Genomic DNA, 27,891 nt, shown 5'->3' with positions numbered 1-27,891 from the left:
GGCTTTGCTTTGGTGGTCATTTTCTGTCAGTAATTTGTCATATGCTTGTATTTGAGTACTGTAAATTGGCTAATTTTTCCTGATGAATTGAAGTTGATTGGACATTGGAAGTTGTGCCTGTAGCACCACCAGCTGAGCCTCAGAAGCCACAAGAGGAAGAAGTAGGGATGCTGGAGGAGGAAGAGGAGGATACCTTGCATGACCTTAGAATTTTCTTGAGGGACGTTACTCACAGACTTGCCACTGACAGACGTTTCAGGGAATTTGCAAAGCCCGTTGACCCACAGAAGGTAAAGTAGTGCTGATCCGTGTGTGTCTGTAACTTCTCAGTGTTCGTACTTCTCAGCGTTTTGGGGAAGGTTCAACTTTGTTTTTAGGGCTGCACTGTAAGGATTTTGCAAGAAGCAGAGGCAGTGCTTTTACTTCTGCTGACTCTCAAATGTGTCTTATGGGATTATTCGCTGAAAGCCCTGGTTTCATTCTAAAAAGCCAGTCCAAATGCCAACACAGTTTGCTCGTGAAAAAGCTTTGATATGTAGGCGTGTCACAGCACTGCAAAGCACAGAGATCTTTCCTTATAATTACAAACAGTATTTACAGGACTACTTGAGTGAAGTCTGAAGCCCTTTCTTGGACTGTCAGTTCCTGTGGGAACAGGAATAGGAGCAGCAGTTTGTAAAACTAAGTTTTGAGATCCTGTTCTCTGTTTCATCTGGAACTCCTCAATAGGAATCAACCATAAGTGCAGTGTGTTTTCTTTTTCCTCCAATTGGCTGCTTAGATGCCTTTTTCTCCTTAATTTATGAGATAAGCCTAAACTAGGGGCGTATATTTCAAAGACAGATGTAACTTGAATATACCTGCGGATCAGCAAAGTCCTCTTGATGTGGGCCTCCACTGGCTTTTCTTCCCCTTTTCTCCTAGGTTCTTGAGCTGTGAAAAATCTAGACAGATACATATGTCCTCATCTGAACTGGTCATTAGGCTCCTCTTCTGGTCTGAGGGAAGAAATGAGCACCTCAGGGCCCAGTTATCTCATTCTAAAGTAGATGCCTGCAATAGGTACTTCACAGGTGCAATTCATGCACCTTTTCCTCAATGTCGACAACAAAGAGAATGCCGGATGGCTTGCTCAGCTTTCACTGTTGTGATTTTCTGAAGCAAAGTGAAATGAATCTCCCACCCTCAGTGTTTCTTCTCTACCATGCATGTGCTTCTGACGTCCCTACTTCTTGTTGTCCTCTCGTGGCCGCTCTAATGAAAAAATGAAAAAGCCCTTCCATTTTTGAGAAGCAAACTGGTTAATGTCAGCATCTTCTGATGCATCGCAAATGTTCAGAGTTTTTAGGAAGTCGTTTATTTAAAGTCTTCAGAATAATTTTGGTAGACAGTGTGCAAGGTTAAGAAAACCTCTGAATGCTTGTATTTGATCTGCAGGTACCTGACTATGCCACAAGGATTAAAGAGCCGATGGATCTTTCAACAGTTCTGACTCAAATTGACTCGCGCCAGTACCTCGCTGCCGGAGACTAGCTGAAGGACATCGATCTAATCTGTAACAATGCCTTAGAGTACTACCCGGATCAAAGATCTACAGGTGAGGATGTGCTTTTTAGCCCTAGTTTAAAAAATCTGTCAAACATATAGATGGATAAATGCTGTGTGCGGACAATAGACTTCGGATGGATTAGCTGATTTTGGACGTCCAGACTGTAAATATTTTATCATTTTGCTACTTGGGCATGGAATTGTGATATAAGTGTTCCCAAGGAACTAGTGCTTTTGTTTTAATTAACTTCGATGTTGTTATGCTGAAAATATTCACTGAGAGAACCTTTCGGAACCAACCTATGAAGAAAGCAATTTTCTTCTGTGATCAAAACAGTTTCATTGGTTGGTAGACAACATTCAGTTAAAGTGTGTAAAATTTCAGATCGTCACAGCGCCTATGTTTTGCAAGACACTGCATATTCAATGGTGAGGAACGAACTGGATACAGAGTTTAGACGACTTTGTGAACAAATTAAAGAATCTCGTGAGAAAAGAGGTACGTGCTTTAACGCTAAGGATTTGAAGACTTGTCTCTGCATTTGTAACTGAAAATGCATGACGAAGATCTTTGGTATCTATTCTTTCTTGCAAGGTCGCACCTCTGCAGCGTGTGCTCCATGCGACAACTCCAAGTCACCACAGCAGAACCCTGCTACTGAAGACGAGAAACCAGATGAAGAGAGTAATGAAAATGAGGAGATGCCAGCGGCACCTGTAGATGCCAGTACACCCATTTCTAATGGCAAGTTGCATTTTATTCAGCTGCTCTTGTCATTCATACCTTCTCTGTTCTTGAGGCGCAACAGGTGTCTCTGATGCCTGGCTCTTTATGGCAGAGGTAGTTTGTTTTCAAATTGACTTCCAAATGGGAGAGAGAAATCCAGAGGTCATTCATTCAATATAGCGATGAATTAAAGTTCAAAGAAAGTTGGTTCATTTGATGTACTCTTACTGGAACTTCATTTTGTAAACAGAACGACCCCCCACTCAAGGATATGACAGCTTCCCTCCCGTACTAAAAATGATAGTACTCACCCTTGTAGGAGCAGCAATGTGAAGAAGGTCAAGGGCAGTAAGAAGGGTTCGAAGCTTTGATATAACAAGCCTTTCACTTTTTTTGACAGAGCTCCTAATAAGCATCTTTAGCAAGGTCTGGAGATGGGAGAAAAACTCAAACTAGATTTTAATTCTAGGATGTAGAATGTCAAGCTTGACTGTTCCTCTGAACAGTCAATTGAATTTAAATTTTTTTAATTTAAATTAATTAGTTTATTTTTTTTAATTTAAATTCAACTGAATTTAAAGTTTTGAATTTAAATTCCAATTGAATTTATTGAAAAAAATTCCAATTGAATTTAATGTTTTGTTGTTGTAGTTTTTCACGAAACACTAAGTTTATGTGAAAGGTTTTGCTGCAATATCTTTTTGCCAAGGATATTAAGCTTAAGTTATCCACAAGAAAACGGTGGGGAAAAGGAAGCTTTAGTTTTGAAAGTTTTTTGTTTTTTTTTTTTTTTTTTTCTCTCCAGGTTTTTCTTGAGCACAGCAGCGTTTCAGTGTCTGCCTGCCATTAGTTGCCCCACTACCAAGTCAGGAGGGTCAATTAAACTTGCGTGAGGCAGAATTTCTTTATCTGAATCTACGTGGTTCACATAAATATATTCTTGTTTCCTTCTTTCCCTAGGATTATTCTTCTCCCAGTAATGAATGTTTCAACGGACACCGTTGAAGATCAATGAGCAAAAGCATCCTGCGGTGTTCAGTCTCCAGCTTTGAAGAAAGTATGGCGATACTGAGGGGAAATGTCAAGAGAAGACGCTTTTCAAGGTACTGTATTTCTATATGTTCAATCTCTGTTCGATTTGTAGATTGAAAAGCAAGAGAGAAAGCATGTGCAGTGAGTTGTGGCCTGATAAACCTCCGGCTAAAATCAGCAGAGGCCTATGAGCATGCTGATGGCGTACCAGTACCTTAAAACTAGAATCCCTCTTCTCAGTGAAAGTCTTCTGCTTTTCTAAAAAAAGCCTGTTTTTTTCCCCAACCCCTTTGAGGTGTTGTTGTGGTTTAACCCGGCCGGCAGCTAAACACCACACAGCCCTTCTGCAACCCTCCCACCTCCCTCTCTGGGATGGGGGAGAGAAACGGGACAGTGAAGCCCGCGAGTTGAGATAAAGACAGTTTATTAAGACAGGAAAATAATAATAATGATGATGATGATGATGATAGTACTGCTACTAGTAATGTGTACAAAACAAGTGATGTACAATGCAGTTGCTCACTACCCGCTGACCAGTGCCCAGTGTAACCCCTAGCAGCCCGGCTGCCCCGCCCTATCCATGGTGCAGCGTGTTGCCATAAGGCATAGAATTCTTTGGCCAGTTGGGGTCGGCCATCCTGAGTCTGTCCCCTCGCAGCTGTTGCTGTGCGCCGATTCTGATCGCCAATAGGACAGTGAGACACCGAAAGGTCCTTGGCTTGTTGTAAGTACTGCTCTGCAGCAATTGAAATATCGGGGTGGTATCAGCACTCTTCTAAACATCCTTTCACACATCCTCAGCCAAAACATAGCAACCTACCCGCTACTAGGAGGAGAACTAACGCTGTCCTAACTGAAACCAGGACATGTATCTTTTCCACTTGGGTGCTATTGCTCATAATTTTGAGAATTCAACATGAGCAAGCTAGGAAATGTGGGTACATACAGAACCGCGTGTATATGGCACACAACAGACTTGGGATGTGGATCCTGCGTGAGGCCTACAGGCTTCTCTTTGTATACCATGGAGCACTGGCTTGTAAACATGGTGAAATTTCCCATCCTTGATGGGTCTAATACAACAAGTCTTTTCTCCCTTCTCTGCCCTGTCCTCTTTCTTAATGTAGGCAGTTGAGAAAGCCAAAATTGGAACGAAAAAAAGAATATAACACAGGTAAGTGGCTGTAAGTCCCCGGGATACCTATTTACACTGGTTACTGAAGAGGATGGCACTTGGTCACTCCATGGCTTTCATTTGGCCCCAAAGCCTTCTGTAGTCAGCTGAATTCACTCCTCAGTGACTTTTCTGTGAAGAGAGGTAGGTGCAAATAGGAGATTTTATGAATTCCTTGGGGAGGGAGCAGTGTGAATTGCAGCTTGGTAGGCACAAAGCAAACCGTTCTAATTGTGCAAAGTAAATCGATACTTGATAAGTTCAAACTTAGTTTTATAGTTGGCAAGCACAAAAGTAAACCTTAGCTGTGATCCTAGCAGCACAGTGGTGTAGCTCTTCCCTTCCCCTTGTCCTCTTAGCTCTTTTAATGACAGTGCAAGCAACAAACCTGTGCCAAAGGGTGCTGTATGGCAAACAATGGGCAGGCTTTTTTCTAAAAAGCACGAGTTTATGTGGTGTTTGGGTGTTTCTCTTGAAACGATTCTTCCCTCCTTGAGCTGTTAGATCCTAATGCAGGAAATGGAAGTGCTGCATGCATAAACAGAGTAATCAAACATACACCTCTTAGGAAGAGGCTTGCAATGTCCTAGTGTTTGTTTTGAGCACTGTTAGATACAGTTTGACATGAATGGAGTGAAAACACCTTAGAGAAAGGTGTTGATTGTTCTCACTTTTCCAAGACAGAAATAAGTGGAGTAGATTTCCCTCCTGCATGGAACAAAAGTTGCACGTTTGTTTTTGTCTGACTAGCTTTCAGTCTCTTTAAAAATTTCCCTACAGGTCCCAGTTTTAAGTAGACAGTTTAAACGTGCAGAGCGATAAAGAAGTGGAATGCAGTGGTTGTGACACCAACTTCTGATCTGAAATGTAAAGAAAACTCAATCCACTTCAGGGTGCCTTTTTTGTTTGTCTGTTTCCATTTTACAAGAGCAACGGTGAAATAAGGAGAATCCCATCTTCACTGTTTCAAAATCCTTTGTTTCTGCGTTTCAGTCACCAGAACACTGAGGAGTAGAGCTGGTGCAAAAACTGTGAGACGAGTCCACGGAGAAAACAGGGACTTGGAGCTGCGCCGCAGCTGTAGAGTCGGACACAGGCGGTACTCGACTACTAACTCGTCCATTCTATTTGACAAACTTATGACAAAGTAAGTCATCTTTTCTTGCAGACCTCTTAGAATGATCTTTCTTAGCAAGCCTTTGCACTATGGCATGATGTTGGCCTCGACTTGCTCTTTAGTTTGACAGCAAAGAGGTATGGCTGCTCCTGGCATTTCCTTCCTGTTTACAGGGAGACACCGTTACCTGGCTAGATAAACAGATTTTCTTGAAGGTGCTATTTCAGCATATAAGAATTGATTTAAAAAACAACAACAACAACAACAAAAGTGCTTCATGGCTTGCTAGTTTTGTAATCTCACATTTCTGCAGGAATACTTGATTTGCTGCATTTCACCATTACACTCGTCAGCGCCGCTGATTCTGGTTTATCACTATTTGCATTGCAAATCTCCTTGTCCAAAGCTTAAACTGATGTATGCACTGCTTGAAAACAAAACCTGAAGTTGCAGAGCAGTAGACTCAAGTCATTATGTTAGCAGCTGTGTAACCATACTGCTTTCCAAACATAAGATGTCCAGCTTATTTTGTTTCTATGAAGAGTTTAAACGGCTCCCGTTAAGCAAAGATGTCCCCACACTGATACTTACTATTAAGCAAGGATTCCACCTCCTTTGGCTGAGGTCTGCTCCCTTACTCACATTGGAACATTCATCCAAGTAGCCTGCAATTCCACACTCTCGGGGGAAAGTCCATAGAATAGCAAAGGTTCCTCCAGTCTCTTCCTCAGCCTTTTTTTGAAGCATGCAATAAAGCAAAACATTCACAGGCTGCCCTTCCATGCAAAACAAGGCAAATTAGTAAGACAGGAGCCACAAAAATGATTGTCCTTTAAAGTTAAAATGAGATTTGAAATAGATCGAGTTAGCAAGTGTTGTAAGTCTGTAGCTAAGTCTGGTTTTGCCAATGCAGCACAATTCCCTATCACGTAGCCAGAGCTGCTTCTGTAGCTCCAAGAAGCAAAACTGCTTTGACAAAATACTGTGTCATCAAAGCATTCGTTGGCTCAGTAGGCACGGCTCAGGTTCAAGAAGTTTGTGAAAAAATGAGTACTAACAGAAGCAGCAGGGTCCAAAGAAACACTTTATGTCCCCACTGCAAAATGAGGGGCTTTACCTTGAGTGTTATGCACGCTGTCAATAGAAAAGCACTGTAACAGAATCTGCCACGGCAGTTTGCATGTTACTGAAAGACCATCAGAGTGGGACTGCAGCAAGATCATTGCGAAGTTACAAAAAAACCATGTGGGGGTGGGAGTTTAGTTGCGTTAGATAACACAATCTTAGATAAAGATTTTGGTCTTAACGTAAAAGTAAGGATGTCTACTGATTTCTTCAACTCCAACAACTGAAGCCCAAGTCTGAAAAATCGCCTTTAAGAATGCAAAGAAAATATTTAACTCTTCTGTATGTTCATACTTTGCTATCAAGCAAAGGAATGAATGCTGATGCCTTAACTATGTAGGGCTGTAGCTTACAGAGAGACTACACCTTCCTGTTTTTTTCCCTTTAAAAACGTTAAATGTACGTGAAATTATTTGGGGGTGTTTTCACATGCAAAGCCTAATGCAGTGCATGCAAGCCCTGTCATCTTCTTCGTCTAGTAGTGTCGCGTTAAGGGGTGTAGCCGATTGACCGTCATGGGTCCCGTCGGATTCAGGGTGCTGAACTATCACGGTCACGGATTCACCAACAACGCAGTACGGCCTCGCTCTAGTCGCATTTGAGGAGAACTCTCACAGCTAGGAAGAATGCAATTAAGTGCAATTTCTTACGGCGACAGGTACACAGGTTCTTTGGATTGTCAGTGATAAATTCACTGTCTGCAAAAGCAAGCTAGCATGCATGAAATGCACAGGTACACAGCCTAGGTATTAAGACATGAAAAAGCATCAAAACTCTAGAGATTTCTAAGATTCCACAGAGACGCCTGGTATAAGCAAGCGTTCAGATCTTACCCCACGGCGTCCCAATGGAGTGGGGGTGGGGGAGTGAGAGGCTCAGCCTGTCGAGTGATGTCAGAAGGAATCCTTCCTGATAGTATCTTCCCTAACATCCCCTTTCTCTTAAAGCAATTGATATTATTTTCTATCTTTAAGGTGGAGCTTGAGTGACTCTAGTCATGCATATCTTGGTTGTGCTTGGTAGAAATGATCTCACTTGCGTTTAAAGGTACAGGCTCTGAGAAATTCCGAGGGCGTGCTCAGTGAGGGGTGGTTGCACCTTGGAGGCGGGTAGCTTTTGGGATGGAGGTGTGCTTATGATGCCTAGTCGCTTAAGGCGATTACTCCACAAGTAGTAACTTAGTGTTGATTTAACTACAGCATATCTAAAACATAAGAAGGATGTTAGTATGGAAGAAGCCGATGAAACCAGTCCTTAAATCTTACTACTTATTGTGCGTGAGCAGACTGGCGTGAGTTTTAGCTATACTGGCAAATATCAAACCACACCTGTGTCGTCCCAAAGCTGGGAAAAAAAAAAAAAAAAACAAAACCAAGGAAATGTTGAAGCAAATAGGGAGGCCTGTAGCTTGTGCAGTCTTTTAGCTGAGAAAATAAAGAAGGAGAGAGACAGGTAGCCTTGAGCTAGCAGAAGCAAGGAAGAGAAGGGCTAAAAGGGAAAAAACAGGAAGGAGAACACCAGCTCCAGACTGACCTCTAGTAACCTTTTTCTCATTAAGGGTCATTAGCACATTAAAAATCACACCTGTCAAAATGCTAATCTATGCTAATGTGGGATTCGGTGTGTGTCCCCCCTCTCCTGTTCCCCCTCCCCCCCGGTATTCCTCTGTAATGCACAAGCTCAGTGGAGATAAGTTAGGTGAGCTGTAATAACCAATCCAAAGGAGCCAAAGAGAGAGTTTTCACAAGTTTCCTGTGTATAAATGACGGCGATTCGAGTCAGAGGTGTGCTTGCTTTGCGAAAGATGGCCAAGTACCTGACTCTGCAGAGTTCTATAAGTAATTATATAATTAAAAGACCTTCGTGTGCATTCCGACTCTGGGTGCTTATTGGCGCGGTGCACTCTGCACGAACCTGCAGACAACATCTGTACTCAGTGTCATGCCTACAGACAACCCTTTACTGTTGGGACCTGCATATTTTTCTGTGCATTCAACACAACCCCTTTGGCACAACTAGTTAACCACGTAGCTGCCAGTCCACCACTCAGTTGCACTTGTGAAGAGGAAAAGCTATTTCCGTCTACTGGAGGAGCACATCCTCTAAATGCAAGCTTCACTCAGCTGGTCATTTACTGCAGGACAAGATTTGAAAAGTGTTGTTGAGTTCTGGGTTTCCTGCTTACAGGAAAAATTAAGTGCTAGATCGCCCTCTACTCCGCTTTGTCTGCTGCATTTAATGGAGATAAAACTGATTTCGTTTGCTCCTCCATTTATGGACAATGAGCTGAAGGAACAGGTACAGCACATTAGCCTGGAATGCCTTCCCTCCCAACCAAAGTAAACTGGAGCTGTAACTAACACAAGCAAAAGCAAGGCTTCTGTGTTTTCAGCTGAATAAAGTTCCAACAAAATCATCCTCTGGGATTTGAAGGTTACTTCACATGACATGCCAACGACTCTTTTCCCTCCATTGTAAAGCGGATCCCTGCTGTTAGTTGCTCTAGAAGCAAAGGAATCGTCGGTTTGGTAACCAAATAGCCGCTTCTGCAAACGAGAAGTGTTGTGCTCTCTCTTCCCTTTGAATGACTCCACACTTCTCATCAGCTACTGGATTGCTGACCTAGAATCAGAGAACATCCCAAGGTGGAAAGGACTCCCAATAATCACCAAGTCCAACTGGTGGCTCCACACAGGACCACCCCAAAGTGAGACCCGATGTCTGAGAGCATTGTTCAACACTTGTTGACCTCCGTCAGGCTCGGTGCCATGAGCAGTGCCCTGGGCAGCTGTCTCAGTAGCCAGCCACCCCCTCAGCGCAGCACCTGAGGCGCACGGGGCTCGGCGGGGCGGCCCGGGAGGGGAGGACGGCGGGGCGAAGTGGCAGCTCCCTCAGAGCCGTCTCCCCGCCGCCTCGGCCGCATGTCGTGGCTTTTTCGTGTCGGGGCTTTTTCATGTCGTGCCCTCGGTCTCTCGCCGTGGGTGAGATGCTGCTCCCCAGCGCGGACCCCTTGCGCGCGGGGCCTGCCCGCGGGGGCGGCGGGAGGGAAACCCCAACCCCAAAGCCCTCCCGGCAGGGAGAGCTCGGGGTGAGGGCCGATCCGGCACCGACAGTAAACACACGCCGGAGGAAACGCTCTGGTTTTAGCCATGAGCAGCGCGGCCAGGTTCAAAAGGCGTCACGCTGGAGCTCCGAGTTCGGCGGCGTTCCGAGGCCGTTGTGGCGGTTGTGGAGACGGCCCCGGCTGAGGTGGCTGCTGCTGTCGCTGCTGTCCCCTCTGTCCCTGCTGTTGCCGCTGTTGCTGCTGTTCCCGGACCTTGGAGACCCCCGGCGGCTCCCTGTGCCAGGCCCTGTGGCCCCGGGGAGCTGCCCGCCACCTCGTCGGCCAGCCCGGCAGCAATCCTGCCAGCACAGAATAGCCCACTGCGTTTCAGGGTAAAGTGACGATTAATTTCTATTTCCTGGCCTGGGTGCTGCTTTCTTCTTTAAGGAAGCTTCAAGGTTAAAGGTTCAACTCAGTTATGTCAGGGTTCAACTCCGTTTCGTGAAGGGGCTCTTGTACGAAAGCTTAAGCTGGGATTGACTCTCTGCTAAGCGGAGGCCAAACGTGGACCTACTGAGAAGCAGGTCCTAAGTGATAACATTTTCTAAAGAGACTGCTAAACACATCTGAAGAGTGCTGCTGCAGAACTCTGAATGGGGGGATAGCAACTGTCTTAACTGATCTGGAATCTTGAATTTACTTTTCAATGGACAAGAGGTGTGTCTCTCAAGGCAAACAAAGAGAGGAGTAACACCCTCTCTTGTCACTCATGTCAACATAAATTTATGCTCAGAGCGTAGGTGTAGGAACAGCATCGGTATGTATATGGAACATCGGGAGAGGAAGCTCTATTGGTATTTACAGTTTTTCTACTATCTTGCCAGAGAGACGTCATCTCCAAATGAGAAATGGATGTATTTTGAAACAGTGGTGGTGGATCGGATTTCTTCTTTCTAGTGTTAATATTTGCTCTTGAATCGTACTTAATACCTGGTAACACCTCAATCAGTTGTCAAAAATAAACTTAAAAATGTGTAAGGCTTATCTCATTGGTCAGTATAAAGATCAAGGTCTTCGCTTCGCTTTGCTTCCCTTCCCTTCCCTTTTTTTCTTTTTTTTCTTTTTTTCTTTTCTTCTTTTTTTCTTTTTTTTTTTTCTTTTTTCTTTTTTCTTTTTTTTCTTTTTTCTTTTTTTTCTTTTTTTCTTTTTTTCTTCTTCCCTTCCCTTCCCTTCCCTTCCCTTCCCTTCCCTTCCCTTCCCTTCCCTTCCCTTCCCTTCCCTTCCCTTCCCTTCCCTTCCCTTCCCTTCCCTTCCCTTCCCTTCCCTTCCCTTCCCTTCCCTTCCCTTCCCTTCCCTTCCCTTCCCTTCCCTTCCCTTCCCTTCCCTTCCCTTCCCTTCCCTTCCCTTCCCTTCCCTTTTCATTTTCCCCAGTATTGTTTTTCTGTTCTCCTTCTCACTGCAGTCTTGATTTTGTTTCTTGTCCCTTAAGTATGTTTCCAAAGTGTTGCTGAAACATTTTCCCTTTCAATCCTACAAAAGGAGCTGTCACTGGTGAAGATCGGAGCTTATCCCTGAGCCCAGGAGCTGTCACCTTAGTCTTCCAATCGGACAAGGACGACTTCATTTCTCATGTAAATGCATTTGTCAGGTTTGCGTATTGTTTTTTCAGGAATGGAAAGTGTGTATAGAATGGATTTAAAATCAATTTTAAATGTAAAACGTCAGGGCAAAAAAGTTCTAATTACAACCTCTGCACACAATTTGCCAGCTGTGGGACTAGGAGTTTTCTTATTTACTGTGTTTTGTTTAACGTGTCTGAAGTTTAATGGACAGCAATCAAGGCGTGCTAGAAATCTGAAAGCACTTTATGCTTTGTTCTCTCCGTCATTTTGGTATAACAAACTAGCTTATGTTTTAAACCCTCCATGAGGTTAGTGGTTTCCCTAAAGGTAACAAGTCCCTGTGTGCTACAGTAAGACAGTAACAAAACATGAAGTATAGAAGTTCATCCTGTCATTATTCAGCTTCTGCCTATGGACACACAATTACGCTTATTTAAAGCGGTATCACCTTGAAACCTAATCAGCATTTTAAAAAGGACTTTGTAGCAGTTATTGGCTTTTGTCCTGGAGGGCTGAGGTTTGTTTTGTTTTGTTTTACATTCAGCATTTCCGTTTCTAGCTTACATTCCCCTGTTATTTTGCATGAGGAAAGCATGCAACTTTACAAAGTAGAACGGAAAGAGCTGCTTTTTAGTCTAACTTTTCAGTTTTTCATAGGAGTTTTAAATGTGGTAGGAGTAAAACACCAGAAGTACTGCTGCCAAAGTTATATTCAAACTCGTCTTTCTTGGAGAAGCAGAAGAAGCCCAGGGAGAAATGAATTTGCAAACATGCTCTTCATGCTCTCCTTTCCCAAGATTTCTCTGAGATATAGCCCATCCTCTGTGGGTTTTGAGGTATATGGTTCCCAGGAGTGAAAAGGAGGGCCAAACATCTCTCCTCTTGGATCTCAGCATGCCAGGGCTTTAGTGTACTGCCACTTACAGCTCCGCTTTTTCACCTGGAAAAAGCGACCGCATGATGTAGACTGAGGAGCCCTCACAAATTAACTTGCCGTCACCAAGTGACGCCCATGAAAGGTGTATTTAAAAGCTAGGCTCATTATAGAATCACAACAAACCCCTCATGACTGGTGCAGTAGACAGTGAGGTAGAGGGCGAGCCCTGGAAAGACAGAAGAAAAGTAGCAGTGAGTTCTGGGTACCTTTGTGCAGACGAAACAGAAAAACACAGGCAGTGAAGTAATAGTGTTCCGTTACTAATGCCAGCAATAGATAATTGCAACAATTATCTGTTAGATCATAGGTACTAATTAACAGATAATTGCGCAACTCCGGAAATCAATAAATAACTGATTCCCCTCAGAGAATGTCTTCTACATTTTTATATTAAAAAGACTCCAGAGTTGTAATGGATTAAAATCCTACGGAAGGGAAAGAAATGGCATCAGCCACTAGTTCTGCAGAAGCGAAAAGTAATACTGATAGAGTTTAGATGGAAATTTTCACTTTGTGTGTTTAGTTTGGGGATTCTTTTTAAATCATTCATACCAGTGATTTAGTTCTTAAGGCTGTTTCTTTGAGATTAAGTGACAGGACTTCTGTTACTCTTTTCTTCTTGGAATGCTTCTTGATATTCTTACGTCAGCCAGAACTTCTGTCTCTGTTGCAGATGTGAACAATGACCGTAGCTAAGAAGCCCAAATCTTCAAAGCCTAAAAAGCCCTCTTCAAGGCGGTCTGGCAAATCCAAGAAACCAAGTCCTAAAATAGTGATGTCACGCACCGCCAACTGGGGCCGGATAGTGCCTGCAGAAGATTCAAGCCAAGTCTCTGTGGCCCAAGGACGTGGAGGTGCTATTTACTGTAGATCATCTGAAAATTCTAAGGCTTTTGCCCCAAGAGATCTAAGTAAGTGTGTGTTTTATCCTGCCTCCATTTTCTTCAAAGCAAAAGTAGAAAATGCAGTTCTTACTTGTTGCACTGATAGAGAAGGGGACTACTGTGAACAAAGACTTCAAAAGCGAATCCCCTAAGGCAACTGAAGTGACTGATGTTACAGAAATTAATTTTGATATATTTACAGTCAACAGAGAAATACGGGGAGCTTTTTGTAATGCACAGATTCCTCCATGTCTTTTCTGTTTTGCAGAGAAAAGTGTTTGATTGTTGCTATTCACAGCTTCCATTTTTCACAGGTTTTTTGAAGGATAACATTGCTCAGGAAAAAATCTGGTATCTGTAGGGGTACCGTCATTCCTAGTTCCTAGTTTTTACGTTTTTACCGTATAATTTCAAGTCTAAGTTTGTGGTTTAAGTTATAATAAGGAAAAAAACAGTAGTTGAGTTAATCAGGTTAAAGATTATAGATGGAGAGGAACTTGGCATTAGGTGCTACAAACAGAATGGCAGTTAGCCTTGCCTTAGAAGAATTAAAATGGTTGACTAAAGTTGTTTGTTTTTTGTTTTTTGTTTTTTTTTTTTCCCCAAAACATTGTGTTGACCAGCCAATTTGAATTTGGTGGTATTAAAGCTGTCTGCAATAAGTTTTTCTGGTTTGGATTGTAGCTAGCTCCTCTAGGTGCTCCTGCAGAATAGTATTTTTTTAAATACCTTTCTTCGAAACAAACAAACAAGATCTCTTTTTAAATTTAACTTTCTTGCAGTCGTTAATGATGGAATTGCTCCGCCACAGAGCATTCTTTTTCCACCTGAGAAGATTTGTATGGATTGGCGAGAAACACAAAGTGTTGGAGTTGGCCTGTACAATCTTGGCAACACATGTTTTCTTAATGCTACTCTACAGTGTTTGACCTACACACCCCCACTTGCCAATTACATGCTTTCTCTTGAGCACAGCCAGTCATGTGAGTACTTTCTAACAGTATTTTGAATCTGTTGGATAGCTCTGAAGGTGAAAGAACAGCAGTGATTCTGTGAGATAAGCTTATTTGCCTGATTTTACCTGTAGCAGCTGGCTTTGAGCACTGTATTAGCAGTGGGCTCCGAATAGCATATGGAGTGCAATTAATGCACCATGGTTTATTTATTTAGTTATTTGTTTGTTTGTTTGTTTGTTTATTTATTAAAGGATCATTTATTGCTTCATGGGAATAATGAAGTGCATTGGACAGTAATGCATTTAGTAATAATTTTAGAGAGTAATACATTTTGCAGCCTGTGGAGTTCACATTCCTGTCAGCCTTTACAACTGCGACTTTGCAGTAGTCTTTTAGATTTCTCATCACAAAATGCATTTGAATACAGGCTTAGTGGATATTTTTCTTCTGTCAAGTTGTGTGAAATGAAATGTTACAAGACTGTTGGGACATTGGCATCTTGGGAGAAGAGAATGTAGCAAGGAGAGTGGATATGGTATCTATAGCTTAAATTGTACTCAGATGTTCGTAGGTATGGATATTTTGCTGGACTGGGATGCTTTGTTCTTTCACTCTTCAGGTCGTGAACAAGATTTTTGCATGATGTGCACGATGGAGACTCACATTAACCAGGCCCTGCGTTGCACTGTTGATGCCATCGAGCCTACGCATGTTATCAGTAATCTCAGTCGTAAGTGGCTTCAGATGTGTTTCTTTTCGATAGCTTGTAATCTTCAAATAATTATTTGATGTGTCTAAGTGGTTTTAACACTCCAATGAAGAGAGATTTTAGAAATACAAGAATGATTTCATTTTTAAATGAGGTCAATACTATCATCTTCTTATTTAGGAATAGGACAACATTTCCGTTTTGGCAGTCAAGAAGACGCACACGAGTTCTTGCGCTATACTGTTGATGCTATGCAGGAAGCGTGCTTGAACGGAAGCACCGAGTAAGCATAAACAAGTTCACTTTCATACATTCTCTAGCACCTTCTAGTCCTTTATTTACTCTCAGAAATGATCTCTAGCACCTTTTAGTGCCTTATTTACTATCAGCAACGCAAGTCTACATCATCCTTGGTTTTCATCAAACTCTTTGAAGAGTTAATTCTGTGCCTTAAATCTTCTGAGGTCTGATTATAATTTATTTCCAGATTGGACAGATCTTCTCAAGCTACCACCATCATTCATCAAATATTTGGAGGATTTCTAAGATCAAGAGGTACTTGAAAAAATATTCCTGTCCTTAGAACTGATCTGTGTCTTTTGTCAGTAGTAAAGCAGTCTGTAGTTTGTCTAAAGTAGTATCTGTCAACAACTTGAATTTGGACAGTTAGTCTCCTTCACATAATGTTAAGCATTTATATTTTGTTTCCAGTGAAGTGCTTGAATTGCAAAGCAGTTTCGGATACGTATGAGGCATTTCTTGATATCACTTTGGATATAAAGGTAAGATGTTTTCTAAATATAATTCATGATGTTTAAGTACATGCATAACTTTCTAAATTAAACTTGTTTAACTTAAAAAACCAAACCACATATAATGTTAAAACGTAAGAGCTTGGTGGTGCTAAGGAAGTGGATTGGACTTTGTCCTTCCGTGGAACCCATGTAAATAGTCTCCGCATTTGCATTGGGTTTAAGGGGAAAGAATTCTCTTTCTGCAAAAATTATAATGCTGTCCTACTTCTTTGTTGTTCTACCTCAATATACATCTAATTGTTAGACTGATGAATTTGTCCCCAGTATTGATGACAAAGCACACTGTAGATGCTGTCTAGGCTACTGGAAAAGTATTTGTTCCAAAGTCAAATGCCTTCCAGGTGAGGTCAATGCTGAGCATGCTCTTTCTGCCTCCTTCTTCACAGTGCTCCTAGTAGATCGCTTGAGTATGTTAGTAAGATTCTCTTATAAACTACTAGTATGTCTCTGGAATTTTGAATTACGGTGACTTTGCGCTCTTCTTTCTCGCTGCTCTAGGCGGTTTCGTCTGTTAGCAGAGCTCTGGAACTCTTTGTGAAACCTGAAGAGCTGGATGGAGAGAATTGCTATAAATGTAGCGAGTAAGATTTTGACGAATTAGGTCTTAATCCTAGATGTCAGTTTTCTATGTTGCATGACTCTGTTGGACTACCTCTAAACTTTGGATCTACTTACAAGTTTTGTGGAAGTTTATAAAAGACTTGGATTTTTGTTTCCTTGGAGGGGGGAAGTCTTGTTCATAGGCATTCCCTATGGGTTTGCAATTCTCTGGCTTGTATTTTGCCATCAGAATTCAAAAAGAGCTACTTTTGTTCTTTCTATTTATTAGCTCTCGACAGTACTTTTCTTGATGTAAGCTGCCCAGTTTCCGTTGTTCTCTGGGCTAGTGGCTAATTTTCACTGCTTACACCGTAGGTCCTACCTTGGAGCGGGCAATGTGTCAAACTGAACTATTTTGTTTCAAAGGATGGCAGATGGGTTCAGTGTCTTTCCAGACAAGCTCAGTACATGAAGACTTCCTACTGTTAAATGTCTCCCTCCTGTAGAATGACCATGTGCTTCTGTTGTATTTTTGATGTTGATAGTCGACCTATGTTGGAGATTATTTGCAATTTCTAGCCCTGGGGACCAAGGCTCTCTCGTTCCGCTTTCAGTATTTGTATTTCCCTTGAAAGCTGAAAGAATGTATCCAGGATTGGAGTTCAAATAGCCACTTTTGTAGACCAAGAAATGGTACCTTGCCATCCAACCTGGTCATACCCTTTTGTGAGAGATTCCTGTTCCCGCTATGCTCTGAGTTGTTGGGAAAATTGACCTTCTTCTGTGTATTAACAAACCTGACACGCAGTGCATGGGTTTATGAAAAGAAAAAAGACCAACCTATTATGCAAGTAAATATCATTCAAATAGCATAGGCATGCGTGAGACATTAAAAGGAGTTTGTTTTGGGGGCGAAAAAAGAAGATGCCTTCAAACACTTATCTCTGCTTGGTTTTAAGGTGTAAAAAGATGGTTCCTGCGTCCAAGAGATTTACCATACACCGTTCTTCCAAGGTTCTCACAATATCACTGAAAAGATTTGCAGATTTCACAGGTGGAAAGATCAACAAGGTATATTTACCACTGTAATGCAACTATATCATTGTGTAATGGGACATCCCCCAAAGCTGAAAGTTGTTAATATTTTCAGACAATAATTGTAGACTAACGACTATGGCTTATTCTTTCTCTTAATATCAATAAAGTTCCCGCTTGACAAGAAGCATATGCTTTCCTCTGAGAAGGCTGATTCATCAGGAAACAGTTCTCTGCAACTTCTAGTCTTAACCGTTGTTTATGGGAAGACTTATTTGTAGTGAATCAAGAAATATATTCGAGAAATATATTCTAGAAATCAATTCTAGTCTGTGTTTTTTGGAAGTGTTTTTCTCTGGCTAGTCCACGAAGTACTCTGGGATAATTTTTCTATCTTCTTGATGTCTCTTTAGGAGGTGAAATATCCGGAGTATTTGGACCTGAGAGCCTACATGTCGCAGTCAATGGGAGAACCACTGCTCTATGCCTTATACGCGGTGCTGGTACATCACGGTGTCAGCTGTCACTCAGGACACTATATATGCTATGTAAAGGTAGAAGTCAACAGCATTTCTAACAGGGTAAAGGTTGTGCTGGCAAACCAATTAAAGCATGACTAGCAGCTACTGTTTCTAGGGAAAAAGATTTCATTATATTTTTATTTGACATGTGTGTATTTTGTTCCTATCCGTGATTTCAATTGGAAAACGTGCAATTCACCTAAAGAAATCGTTGTCTTTATTTGCAGGCTGGTAATGGACTTTGGTATCAGATGAATGATGCTAAAGTAGTGCATACTGACATTAAAAGAGTTCTTGGTCAGCAAGCTTACATACTTTTTTATATCAGGTAATAACAAATCTTAAAATGTGTTCAGAAGAGATTTACTTTCCTGTTATTGATATTTTTCTGTTTTGCAAGTGTTTTTCTTGCTATCCCGGGAGCAGATTATTATTTGTCTAATTCAGTTCTGTCTAACCTGAAATTCTCTGTGTCGTTTATTATCTTTTGTTGCTCGGCCTTAAACTGCAGCACTCATGTAAATTGCTATCTATGTGTTATCTGTAGCTGGCTAATTTAGAGAAGGAGAGAAATGAAGGCCATCTGTGGTGTAAGAATGAATTATTGCTGTGCAAGTGATAGTCTTAGTAGGAAGACTGTTCTCTACTTTTCAGTCTGTAGTCATGGCGAAGCCTTCTGTAGAGAAGGCTTCCATATCGTATGAGCTGTTCCTCTAAAATGATAGGATGGGATTTAATCCAAGAGTAGGCTGAAAGAAAAACTAAACTACGATCACTGCTCTTTTCTGAAGGCGCTATGATTTGACACTTGGAGAACGTGCGTTTTACTTGCCAGCACCATCTTATCCCTGTTCATTCCCTCCTGGTCAGCAGGGGGCTAATAGTAAGCAGGCTGGATTTCTGGGACCACGACTTCTTCCTCATATGATTAAGGTAATTCAGGGAAGCGGGAGGGCAGATAACGGCACCAAACTGCTAGTGGGTTTGGGGTTTGGTGTGGGGTTTTTTGTTTGGTTTTCGGCATCTTAGTTTTGTTTTCCTTCCCACGCTGCAGCTTTCTTCACAGCCCTCATGCTACAGCCAGAGTCATTCAAACAGTGGTTACTGCTAAATTGTGCAGCCATGCGACTCCATTACTTTATACCTCCAAGACAGCTTTCTAAAGCACAGAGAGCTACGCTCTTTGACTATTTAAGCAGAGTGTACTAATCCTCAAATCATTTAAAAGAGGACTTGTTTTTCCTATCCTCGTCACTTTAGCTAAGACAGGGAAAACTAAATGTCTTATTCCTGAGCACCAGAACGATTACTTCAGGCTTTTCAGGGTATGTTTAAAGGGGAAAATAAATATATTTGGGAATAGCAGCAGGTAATGTTAAGTTGCTTGGCTGTTTTTCAAAGATGATGTTAATTTGATACCAATCTGCAGTAAACCAAAAGCAGGAATTGAATACGCTTATTGGACTTGCATTTATCCTTAACGGGCAGTGTGTTTTTCTTTTTAGGTGTTAAGACCATTTGTAGAAACACTCAGTAGGAGAGTTTTGTGTTTCAAAATGTTACATGCAGTGTTTGCGTTAATCCATCTTGCAATTTCTTCTTTTTAAATACAGAATTCAAGCCGTTTAAATGGAAATGGATCCATAAAAGAGGACGCAAAGACCACTGGTGTCACCCTAAAAAGGCCATCTTCAGCACCACCAATGGCCTGTGTTCAAAACCAGGCAATTACCAGGCCTTCAATTACTGATACGTCAAGAAAACAGAAGATCACCATCAGTATTCACAATAAATTGCCTGCTCGTCAGACTGTGTCACAGCCTGACTTTCTTAGCAGTGCTGTGGAGGATGAAGATCTCTACCAGGCTGTTCCTTCATCCACAATTACAAATTTGGTAATGCAAATGAAGCAAATGCAAACAAACAAAAAAGTTTCTGATGAAATTTTTGTGGAGCCAACAGTGAATGAAAATCCTAAACTCAGCTCTGATAACACAGTCCCTTATGGTGCAGAATCTTCAGGAAAATCTGAGGAGGAGTCAAAGGGCTTATTTCAAAGGAATTTGAAATGCAATGCAATGTCCTCTAATGGAATTTTGGTGTGAAAGGTAGTCCGTACATTGCAGCATTCCAATTCTTCCTGTCAGAATGCTGACAAAGGAAGATCCCAGCATGAGCTGCCAAAAACAGATTCACTAAATGGTGCTATTAGGTTAGTTAATGAATCTAAAGAAAACGGACTGAAACTTGATGATTCCACTTGCCGAGTAGAACCTGTTAAACCTTCTGAGATGTTCTTTTCTAAAACAAATGGATTGCTTGAAACATAGATTTGCTCCATCGAGAATTTCTCACCTACGATGTATTCGGGAGTGTTTATTGTGTTCCTAATTCAGGTGAAATACTGAGAAAACACAGCACACACGTGATCATAAGACTTTGTGGTATTATCCCCTTAGAATTTGCAGACCTGAGCTTACATTAGAACTTGTCAACTTAAGCTCAGCTGAGATAAAAATTCCTAAGTTTCCTAAAGTAGATTTTGGGGGGTGAGTTGGGGTTATCTTTGAAGTGTAGATAATGCATACAACTCACAGCGGTCTTGCTTACCATTTAATGGAGAAATTCTGACAAGACTAGTCCTCAGTACTACTACAAATAGTATTTTTTTGTCTGCTGACTTGTGCGTTTTAATTGCAGATGCCTGGAGCTATGCCTTCAGTCAATCGAGAAGTCATCACGGAGTCCTTCACAGCCAGCCAGCTGAACAGTTTGTCAGAGGAAATGAGGTAAAATGAGCACAGTCTGATTAAGACAAGACTTTATGGAAGTTCGTTAGAGTTTTATCTGTCTACTAATAGTATTTAATGGAAGGATTTAAATTAGTACAATTCCATACTGTGTGTCCAGTGTCACGAACAGAACTAATGATCAGCACTGAGCATATCACTCTGATGCAGGTTGGTGCCTCAAGGAGAACTTGTGTTCCTTTATAGAATGTTTTTCCATTTTTCTCCACTGTCTGGAGAAACACTGGCTGTTCCCCGCTCGCCCCTATGCCTTTTTTCTCAGAGCAGCAGGTGGAAGGAGACAGATGCGTTTGCTTTTTTAGTGCAATGGCTTCAGAAGCAAGAGGGGAAAAGGCACTTTCTCTGGGAGCTGAAGAAGGTGTCCTAATCACAGGAGAGGTTTCTAAATGGCATATCTTTGCGAGCGTTCCTGTAGTCCGGAGGTTTTTGTTTGTTTGTTTGACGTTGGAAGGTTTTACTCTTAATATTCACGTCCTTCAGCAGAAGTGAGAAATGGGTTTTTATTTTATGCAGTGTTGCGGAACCTCCGAAATCTCCTGGGAACGATGAATACCTCGCCCAGTACCAATGTGATGACCGTGGAGACAAGGAGAAAGCAAGAAGATCAAAAGAACGTGACCTCATTTCAAAAGAAACCGTTTTGTCCGGCAAAGAGTCTTGTGAGCCTGGTGAGAAATTGCGGCATACTTCCTCTCTCAAGTCTGCCACTGAATGTAGCTCTAAAAACCTTTCCTCCTCAGCTGTTACAGAGAGATGCCAAGATACAAAGGACAAGACTAAAACCACTGAGAAAGAGCATTACCGAAGCAAGAGGGAACATGCTCCTAGTGAAGAGAAGGAGAGTCAAAAAGCAGGTCCTTCCAGCAAGAGGAGGTGTTCTCAGAGCGTGGAATTTGTTGAGCAAAAGAGTCACAAGCAGGAGTACTGGGAGGGAAGCAGGTACAGATCTTTCCCTCGTGAAAGAAACAGCCCTGAGAATGGCAGAAGAGCAGTCAAATATTCAAAGTACAGATCTGGCAGCGGAGGAAGATCAGAACAAGGTAGCAATAGGTACTACCGATCCAAAGGGGAAAGAAGTTGGAGCAGAGAAAGATACTATCGAGACGAAGCACGGAGATGGGAAAGATGTGGCTATTACAAGGATTACTATTCACCTCATGCGACAGGAGACAGTAGAGAGAGAAAGTTCTCTCACGGCGATTCAGCCTTTGACAGATGGACTGCAACTTACTACAGCAGGTCACATAAGCATTATCATTACAAAAGCGGATGGCCTCACGGTTCCCTCTTGAGAGAGGAAGATGTACGTCGCTTTAGCACACCCCGAGCAGACTTGCATCGTTGCTCGGTACCTCAGCAACATTCCGGAAGACATTCTCGTGAAAGACATGCGCTTCCACCTGTGTCAGCTCATTTGGAGAACTGTCTCCAGAAAAATGAAACAGAAGGAAACAGAAAAAGAAAATATACCCGTGCAGAAGGTAGTGAAAGTGAAATAGAAAGGAAAGACAGAAAGATAGAAAAGGAGCTTTTAGGTGGTGAAAAAAATGCAAAAATATCACAAGTTCTGGAAGAAACAGAAGTCTAAGGATAAAGATGGAGAGAAGGATTCCAAGTAAGCAAGGATTCCAGCATACTCCGCATTTTTTATCCTAATTCTTTTCTGGGTGCTTCTCATGTCTTCCTTTTTTTTTTTTTTTTTTTTTTTTTTTTTTTTTTTTCTGGTAGTTTCTAAGTTCTTTAGATAGCACCAGCTGGCTGGGGATCATGTTGTTAGGTTGATCAGTGAAGACAGGAAAGCTCTTGCTGAATTGTGTCAGAGCACTAGCTTTGGACCACATAGTTCGAATCACATCCGTACACCATTCCAGATTAGGTTAAAAGATTTTTTCTGCTTGCACATATTCCAGAGCTAGCCGTTGTTAATGATCTGTGTACAAACCAGGACCTATGGTCCTTCAATCTGACGGCTTAAGTTTGCTGCATCTAAAGTAAGTTGCGTGTGCACAAAGCACCACAAAATAGCTGACATGCTGCAAATCATCACCTGTGGTAAAATAAATCAAGTTTCATATAGGCAACAAGTGCCACATCTTTTTTTCCCTTTTTAACTTGCATGTTTCTTTCAGACTTCATGATTTGTGTTTCTGTGCGCTCCGCTTTGACAATGCCAATCGCAAGCGTAAGAAAAAGAAGAAAAAGGAGAAGAAAAAGAAGAAAAAGGAGAAACACCAGGAAAGCAAAAGGCTCCTTGGAACACTTGGATCCTCGTTTCCAGAAGATAACGCGGGAGAAGAAGGAAGAATGCCATCCTCCAGATGGCTCTTCATGTCAGTAATGCAGAAGTGAGAGCAGTAAACAACCTTACAAGGAAGGGAAGACTTCCAGTGCAGGCGAAAGCAAGAAATACTGCTCCATCGCATCCAACGACTATACTAAAGGTAAGCGGCCGCAGCGTGTGTGAGGAATTCCTTTTATATTAATCTCGAGATTATTTCAAACAGTCTTGAAGTGCTTGATGACTTAACAGTCTGCAGATTTATTATCAAATCAAAAAAAAACCCCACTTGGTAGACTATTTTTTTCCCAGTTTTGAATGGCCACTAGGAAAGAAGGCCTGAAATAAAGAGGTTAAAGGCAAATGGTTTTCACAGAATCACAGAATTTTCTAGGTTGGAGGAGACCTCAAGGTCATCGAGTCCAACCTCTGACCTAACGCTAACAGTCCCCACTAAACCATTTCCCTAAGCTCTATTTTCATTTGGTTTGATGATGAAGTGGCAAACAAGAGGAAGAGTTGCAAGCTCCCTTCTTAAATTCAGTCCAGCCAAGTAGGAAAAGTAAATGTGGACAGCTGTATCTTGGCAAAGAAGATAGTAGGGAGCAAGGAGGTTTAGCAGTCAAGATGGAAGGTGATGCCATGAGGCTTAGAGGCTAGTAATGTTCTAATGAACATGGCCAAGTCTTGCGCTGGGCAGCCTGCTTGGGTCCAAAGCCTGCAGTCCTCCCCAAGATGTCGGCGAGGGGCTGGTGAGCCGTTGGGACGGAACCCCCGTTGCCCGGGTTCCCCAAGCAACCGCCCCACTCTCCAGCCACCATGGCAGGTCCAGCAGCCGGCTCCCGCTCCTCCCGGGGCTGCGGCCCTGCTGGCGAGCCCAGCGCCCCAGAGCTCAGCCCAGCGGCCTTTTTCCCACAGAGGGTTTCCCCAGACGGCTTCCGCGGCTTGCGCAGACGCAAAACTCCCCCTTCGTCGTCCCAGCCGTGCCGCCAACGGTGGCTGCCTGGCTGCTGCCCTCCCTCCCCGGAGCGACGGCGCTGCCCTTGCAGCCCCCGCAGGTACCCACCCTCCCCTCCGCGCTGCCCCAGGCCACCGTCTGGCACGTGGTGCCGGGGGTCCAGGGGCAGGTGCTGCAGCTCCCCGCCGGGGTGCAGCTGCCACCTGGGGGGCACCTCCCAGCCCAGGGGCACCACCTGCAGCTTGGGCAGCTCCCCGCCGGGGGGCAGCTCCCTGCTGTGGGGCAGCTCCCCGCCGTGGGGCACCAGCTGCAGCTGGTGCAGCTCCCCGCTGTGGGGCAAAACCTGCAGCTGGTGCAGCTCCCCGCTGTGGAGCAAAACCTGCAGCTGGTGCAGCTCCCAACCATGGGGCACCAGCTGCAGCTGGTGCAGCTCCCCGCCGGGGGGCAGCTCCCCCACACCGCTCCTCCCTGTGCCCCCTGTGTCCATCAGTGGGGACAGCCCATGGTGACGGGGACACTGGTACCCCACCATGCGCTGGGGCTGGGGCCCAGGGCCGTGCTCCATGGGGAGCTCCTGCACCCCGCAGGCACCTGCCTGTTGCAGGCCCCCGCCCAGCGCAACCCCCCGCCACCCCTCGTCCCGGGGCCTCCGCTGCGGGGGCAGGCGCTCCCCACGCCCCGCACCCTGAGCAGCAGCCGGGGGCAGCTGCCGGAGCCCTGCTTGCACGCCGTGGGGCTCAGCGAGGACCAGGGGCCCCCGCTGCCCGGCCCCACTGCCCCCAAGCCTGCCCAGGCTCCAAGGACCGCCAGCACCCAGACGGCGACGCCTGACGGTGAGTTTGGGGCTGGCACAGCCGGCCGCTGGGCGCCCCACACCCAGGGGCCATGGGAAAGCTGACATCGCCCGTCTTGGGGGATTTTCTTGCTTCGTCCTCAGCGGCGACAGCCCCGCAGGTGCCTGAGGAGCCCCCGCAGCTGCCCGAGCTGGGCCCTGATGCCTTTGCCGAGGCCTTTCCAGAGCTGGCAGGGGACAGCCAGCAGCTGCAGCACATGCAGGACGAGCTCCTGGCCGACCTGGACATCCCCATCCCCGGCATGGAGGAGCTGCTCAGCTGGCTCGATGCCGTGGAGCCCCAGGACGCCTTCCCCGATTTGCCCAGCAGTCCTGCCCTCAGCCGCTTCCTCTCGCAGCTGCCCGACCTCTGCGAGGACATCGAGGAGCCGAGCACGCAGGGACTGGAAGCCACAGGAGCCCTCGGTGAGGTCCCCTCAACCCCTGGGCTGCGCCCCGAGAAGCTTGAGGGTGGGCTGTCGCTGCAGTCCCCCGTCGTGCCAGCAGTGAGCCCCCCGCTCAGCCCTGCAGCCAGTCCCCTGCCCAGTGCGCTTAGGAGCCCCCTACCCAGTCCACCCCTGAGTCCCCCCAGGAGCCTCCCTGACACCCAGCTCCTCAGTGCCCTTAGTAGACCCCTGCCCCAACCCCCCCAGCGTTCCCTCAAGACCCGCCCCAACCCCAAGGTCCCCAGTGCCCTTAGTAGACCCCAGCCCAAATCCCCCCCGAGTTCTCCCAAGAAACGCCCCAACCCCAAGGGCCGCAGTGCCCTTAGTAGACCCCAGCCCAAATCCCCCCCGAGTTCCCCCAAGAAACGCCCCAACCCCAAGGGCCGCAGTGCCCTTCGTAGACCCCAGCCCAAATCCCCCCTGAGTTCCCCCAAGAAACGCCCCAACCCCAAGGGCCGCAGTGACCATAGGAGACCCCTGCCCAAACGCCCCCTGGGTCCCCTCAAGAGTCCCCCGCCTGCCCCTGCGTCCACCAGCACCAAGCGGGGGGCCAAGCGCCCTGCGCCCAGCAGCACCCCCGGGACAGCGCAGAGCTGCCAGCACAGGAGGCCGACGACAGAGAACCCCCCCGGCAAGGAGAGGAAGACGCTGCTGGGCCAGGCTGGCCAAGGCCGCAAGAGACCGTGCCAGGGGAAGACGGCTGGCAGCAGCACGGTGGCTGGCAGCAGCAGGGAAGCAGGCAGCAGCGCGCAGCAGCTGGCGATCAACAGCACCACGGCACCCAGCAAGAGAGCGCGAAGCCCGGGGGCTGCAGGGGGGCAAGGAGCAGCGGCGCCACCTCCCCGCAGAGCGCGGCTGCTGCCGGAGACTCCGAGTGGGGAGCCCCGTGCCGTGCGGCCCCAGGACAGGCTCTGTCCCCAGGCCAGCGGGGCCAGGACGCTGCAGCGCCAGCAGCCGGGGACAAAGACCCCCAGCGAGACTTTGCAGCCGCTGGGGGCCAGGGCCAAGGCGCTGGGGCCAGCGTGCCAGCTGGCCTGTGTGCAGCCGCAGCCCACCTCCAGCAGCCCCAGCAGCATGCCCAGCGCCCCGCCGACAGTGCCAGGCTCCAGCTACCCGTGACCGACCTCGGGCTTCTCCTCGACGGCCCCCGCAGCACCCAGGCAGGCACAGAGACCTCTGCAGGCACCTGCTCCAGCTTCAGCCACGCTCCTCAGCCCTTGCCCCTCTCGCTTGCCCTCTCCCCTCTCTCGTGCTGGAGCTAGGGGATGGGCTTGCCACTCACAGGGATGGCAACAGCGCCAATGGCAAATGCGCGCGCGCCTCACCCAGGAAGGTGGCAATGGCAAGCTGGGGAGATGCTGGCAGCAGCTGGGCTGGGAAAGCTTGGCCATGGCAACTGCTGCTTGGGACACCAAAGGGCTGAGAGACAAGACTTGCTTCTTCTTTCGGGGCATTGCTCTTCTTTCCTGCCTTCTGGATTAAATTCCTCTCCTTAGGTGGTCACTCAGCAAGGCCTCTGCCTGCAGCTCTTCTTGCACTGGCATGCCAAGGGGATAAGAACTGGGAGGTCTTTGGGATAGCAAATGATCAGTGGGATGGGAAGTGATGATGGGGATAGCAATTCATTGGAATGGGAAAAATGGGTTTTATTTGTATTAAATTTAAATTTTTTAATTTTCATTTAATTTATTGGTTTTCTTATTTATTTAATTAAATCCACCTTATTGACTGTGTTGTACGGTATGGCATTGTTTTATTATTATAAAATTATAAGTATTTAATAGTATTAAATATTTTTATATATTAATATCTTATAAACTGTAAGTATCATTATTTATTATTTTGTTGGTTTTTATTCCTTTTCTACCCTATTAAACTCTCTTTATCACAACGCACTGGTTTGGACTTTATTTTTCCTTCCGAGTCATTCTGGATTCACTCCGGATGGGGGGACACTAGCGAACGCCTGTGTGCTTCAGATCCAAGGTCACCTTTGCCCTCATTCAAGATACATATTTGCATCTGTTGTTGTGAAACAAAATTAACAACAGGAACAATAAAGTTACCTACTTGCTAGCAGCAGCTCTACATTTGCTGGGGTCTGCTCTGTGCATTTTGAAGACCATTCCATGCTCTTCAGCCCCTTCAGGAGGAAATGTATGGTTCTAGGAAAATGCGTCTTGACCTGATGCAAAGCTGTGACGCAGCCTGCAGCTGCTGCAAGCCCTGGCATTTTACCTGCAGCCCCTCCAACAACTCTGATGTTCCCTGCATCGACTTCAACCACTGCGGCAGGACCTGAGGCCCCTCAAAGCCTTGTCACACACCCTGCAGCCCCTCGAGCCCCTGGCATGTTCCCTGCAGCCCCTCCAGCCCCTGGCATGTTCCCTGCAGCCCCTCCAAGCCTGGCACAGGCCCTACAGCTGGCTCCGGGGACGACCCCGCTGCTGTCTCAGGCACCAATACACACAAGGGGAAGGAATGCATGCAGAAGTCATCTCGTTTTGGAAGGGCAGAAAGTCCTCCCAAGAAGAGGAAGGAGCAAGAGGAAGGCGAGGCAGCCTACCCCAAGGTAGGGCCATCCCAGGGCACAGGAGGCTGTTGGAAAGGAGAGCAGAGAGAAAAGCAGCAGGAAGCAGGTGATCCCCATCCCTGGGTGAGCTGCGAGCCATGGGACAAGATTGCAGCTGTCCTCCAGGCGAGCACATTGTCAGCTGGCTGCTGCGCTGCTGGGACAGCAGCTGCGGGAGCCTGGCAGCAGAGGGCAGGGAAGCCAAGCAGC

At 45.3% G+C, this 27,891-nt stretch overlaps 1 protein-coding gene and 3 long non-coding RNA genes across 4 annotated transcripts in view; all 4 read left to right on the top strand.

Moving 5' to 3' along the window:
- The window catches only part of LOC311428470, a 90,091-nt gene that overhangs the window by 6,696 nt on the left and 55,504 nt on the right, over window positions 1-27,891 (top strand). The gene's annotated exons all lie outside the window — the stretch shown is intronic.
- On the top strand, window positions 150-1,947 carry LOC311428467. Its single transcript, XR_014687734.1, has 3 exons — window positions 150-290; window positions 1,438-1,597; window positions 1,934-1,947. It is a non-coding gene; the product is annotated as an uncharacterized lncRNA (long non-coding RNA).
- LOC311428468 lies at window positions 1,956-3,251 on the top strand. Its single transcript, XR_014687735.1, has 3 exons — window positions 1,956-2,047; window positions 2,144-2,293; window positions 3,236-3,251. It is a non-coding gene; the product is annotated as an uncharacterized lncRNA (long non-coding RNA).
- On the top strand, window positions 3,295-18,117 carry LOC311428454 (ubiquitin carboxyl-terminal hydrolase 42-like; the record flags this gene model as incomplete). Its single annotated transcript, XM_084539898.1, has 12 exons — window positions 3,295-3,378; window positions 11,306-11,397; window positions 12,999-13,236; window positions 13,992-14,192; window positions 14,785-14,895; window positions 15,055-15,157; window positions 15,362-15,429; window positions 15,586-15,656; window positions 16,188-16,270; window positions 17,189-17,300; window positions 17,678-17,818; window positions 18,013-18,117. Exons 3-12 carry the CDS (start codon window positions 13,008-13,010, stop codon window positions 18,115-18,117), a joined length of 1,224 nt encoding a protein of 407 aa, XP_084396024.1. The 5' UTR covers window positions 3,295-3,378; window positions 11,306-11,397; window positions 12,999-13,007.

This window comes from Aythya ferina, assembly GCF_964211825.1.
Source record: "Aythya ferina genome assembly, contig: HAP1_SCAFFOLD_81, whole genome shotgun sequence".
Classification (NCBI taxonomy): domain Eukaryota; kingdom Metazoa; phylum Chordata; class Aves; order Anseriformes; family Anatidae; genus Aythya; species Aythya ferina.
Note: the sequence above shows the minus strand (reverse complement) of the source record. Positions and strands in the feature narration are given on the sequence as shown.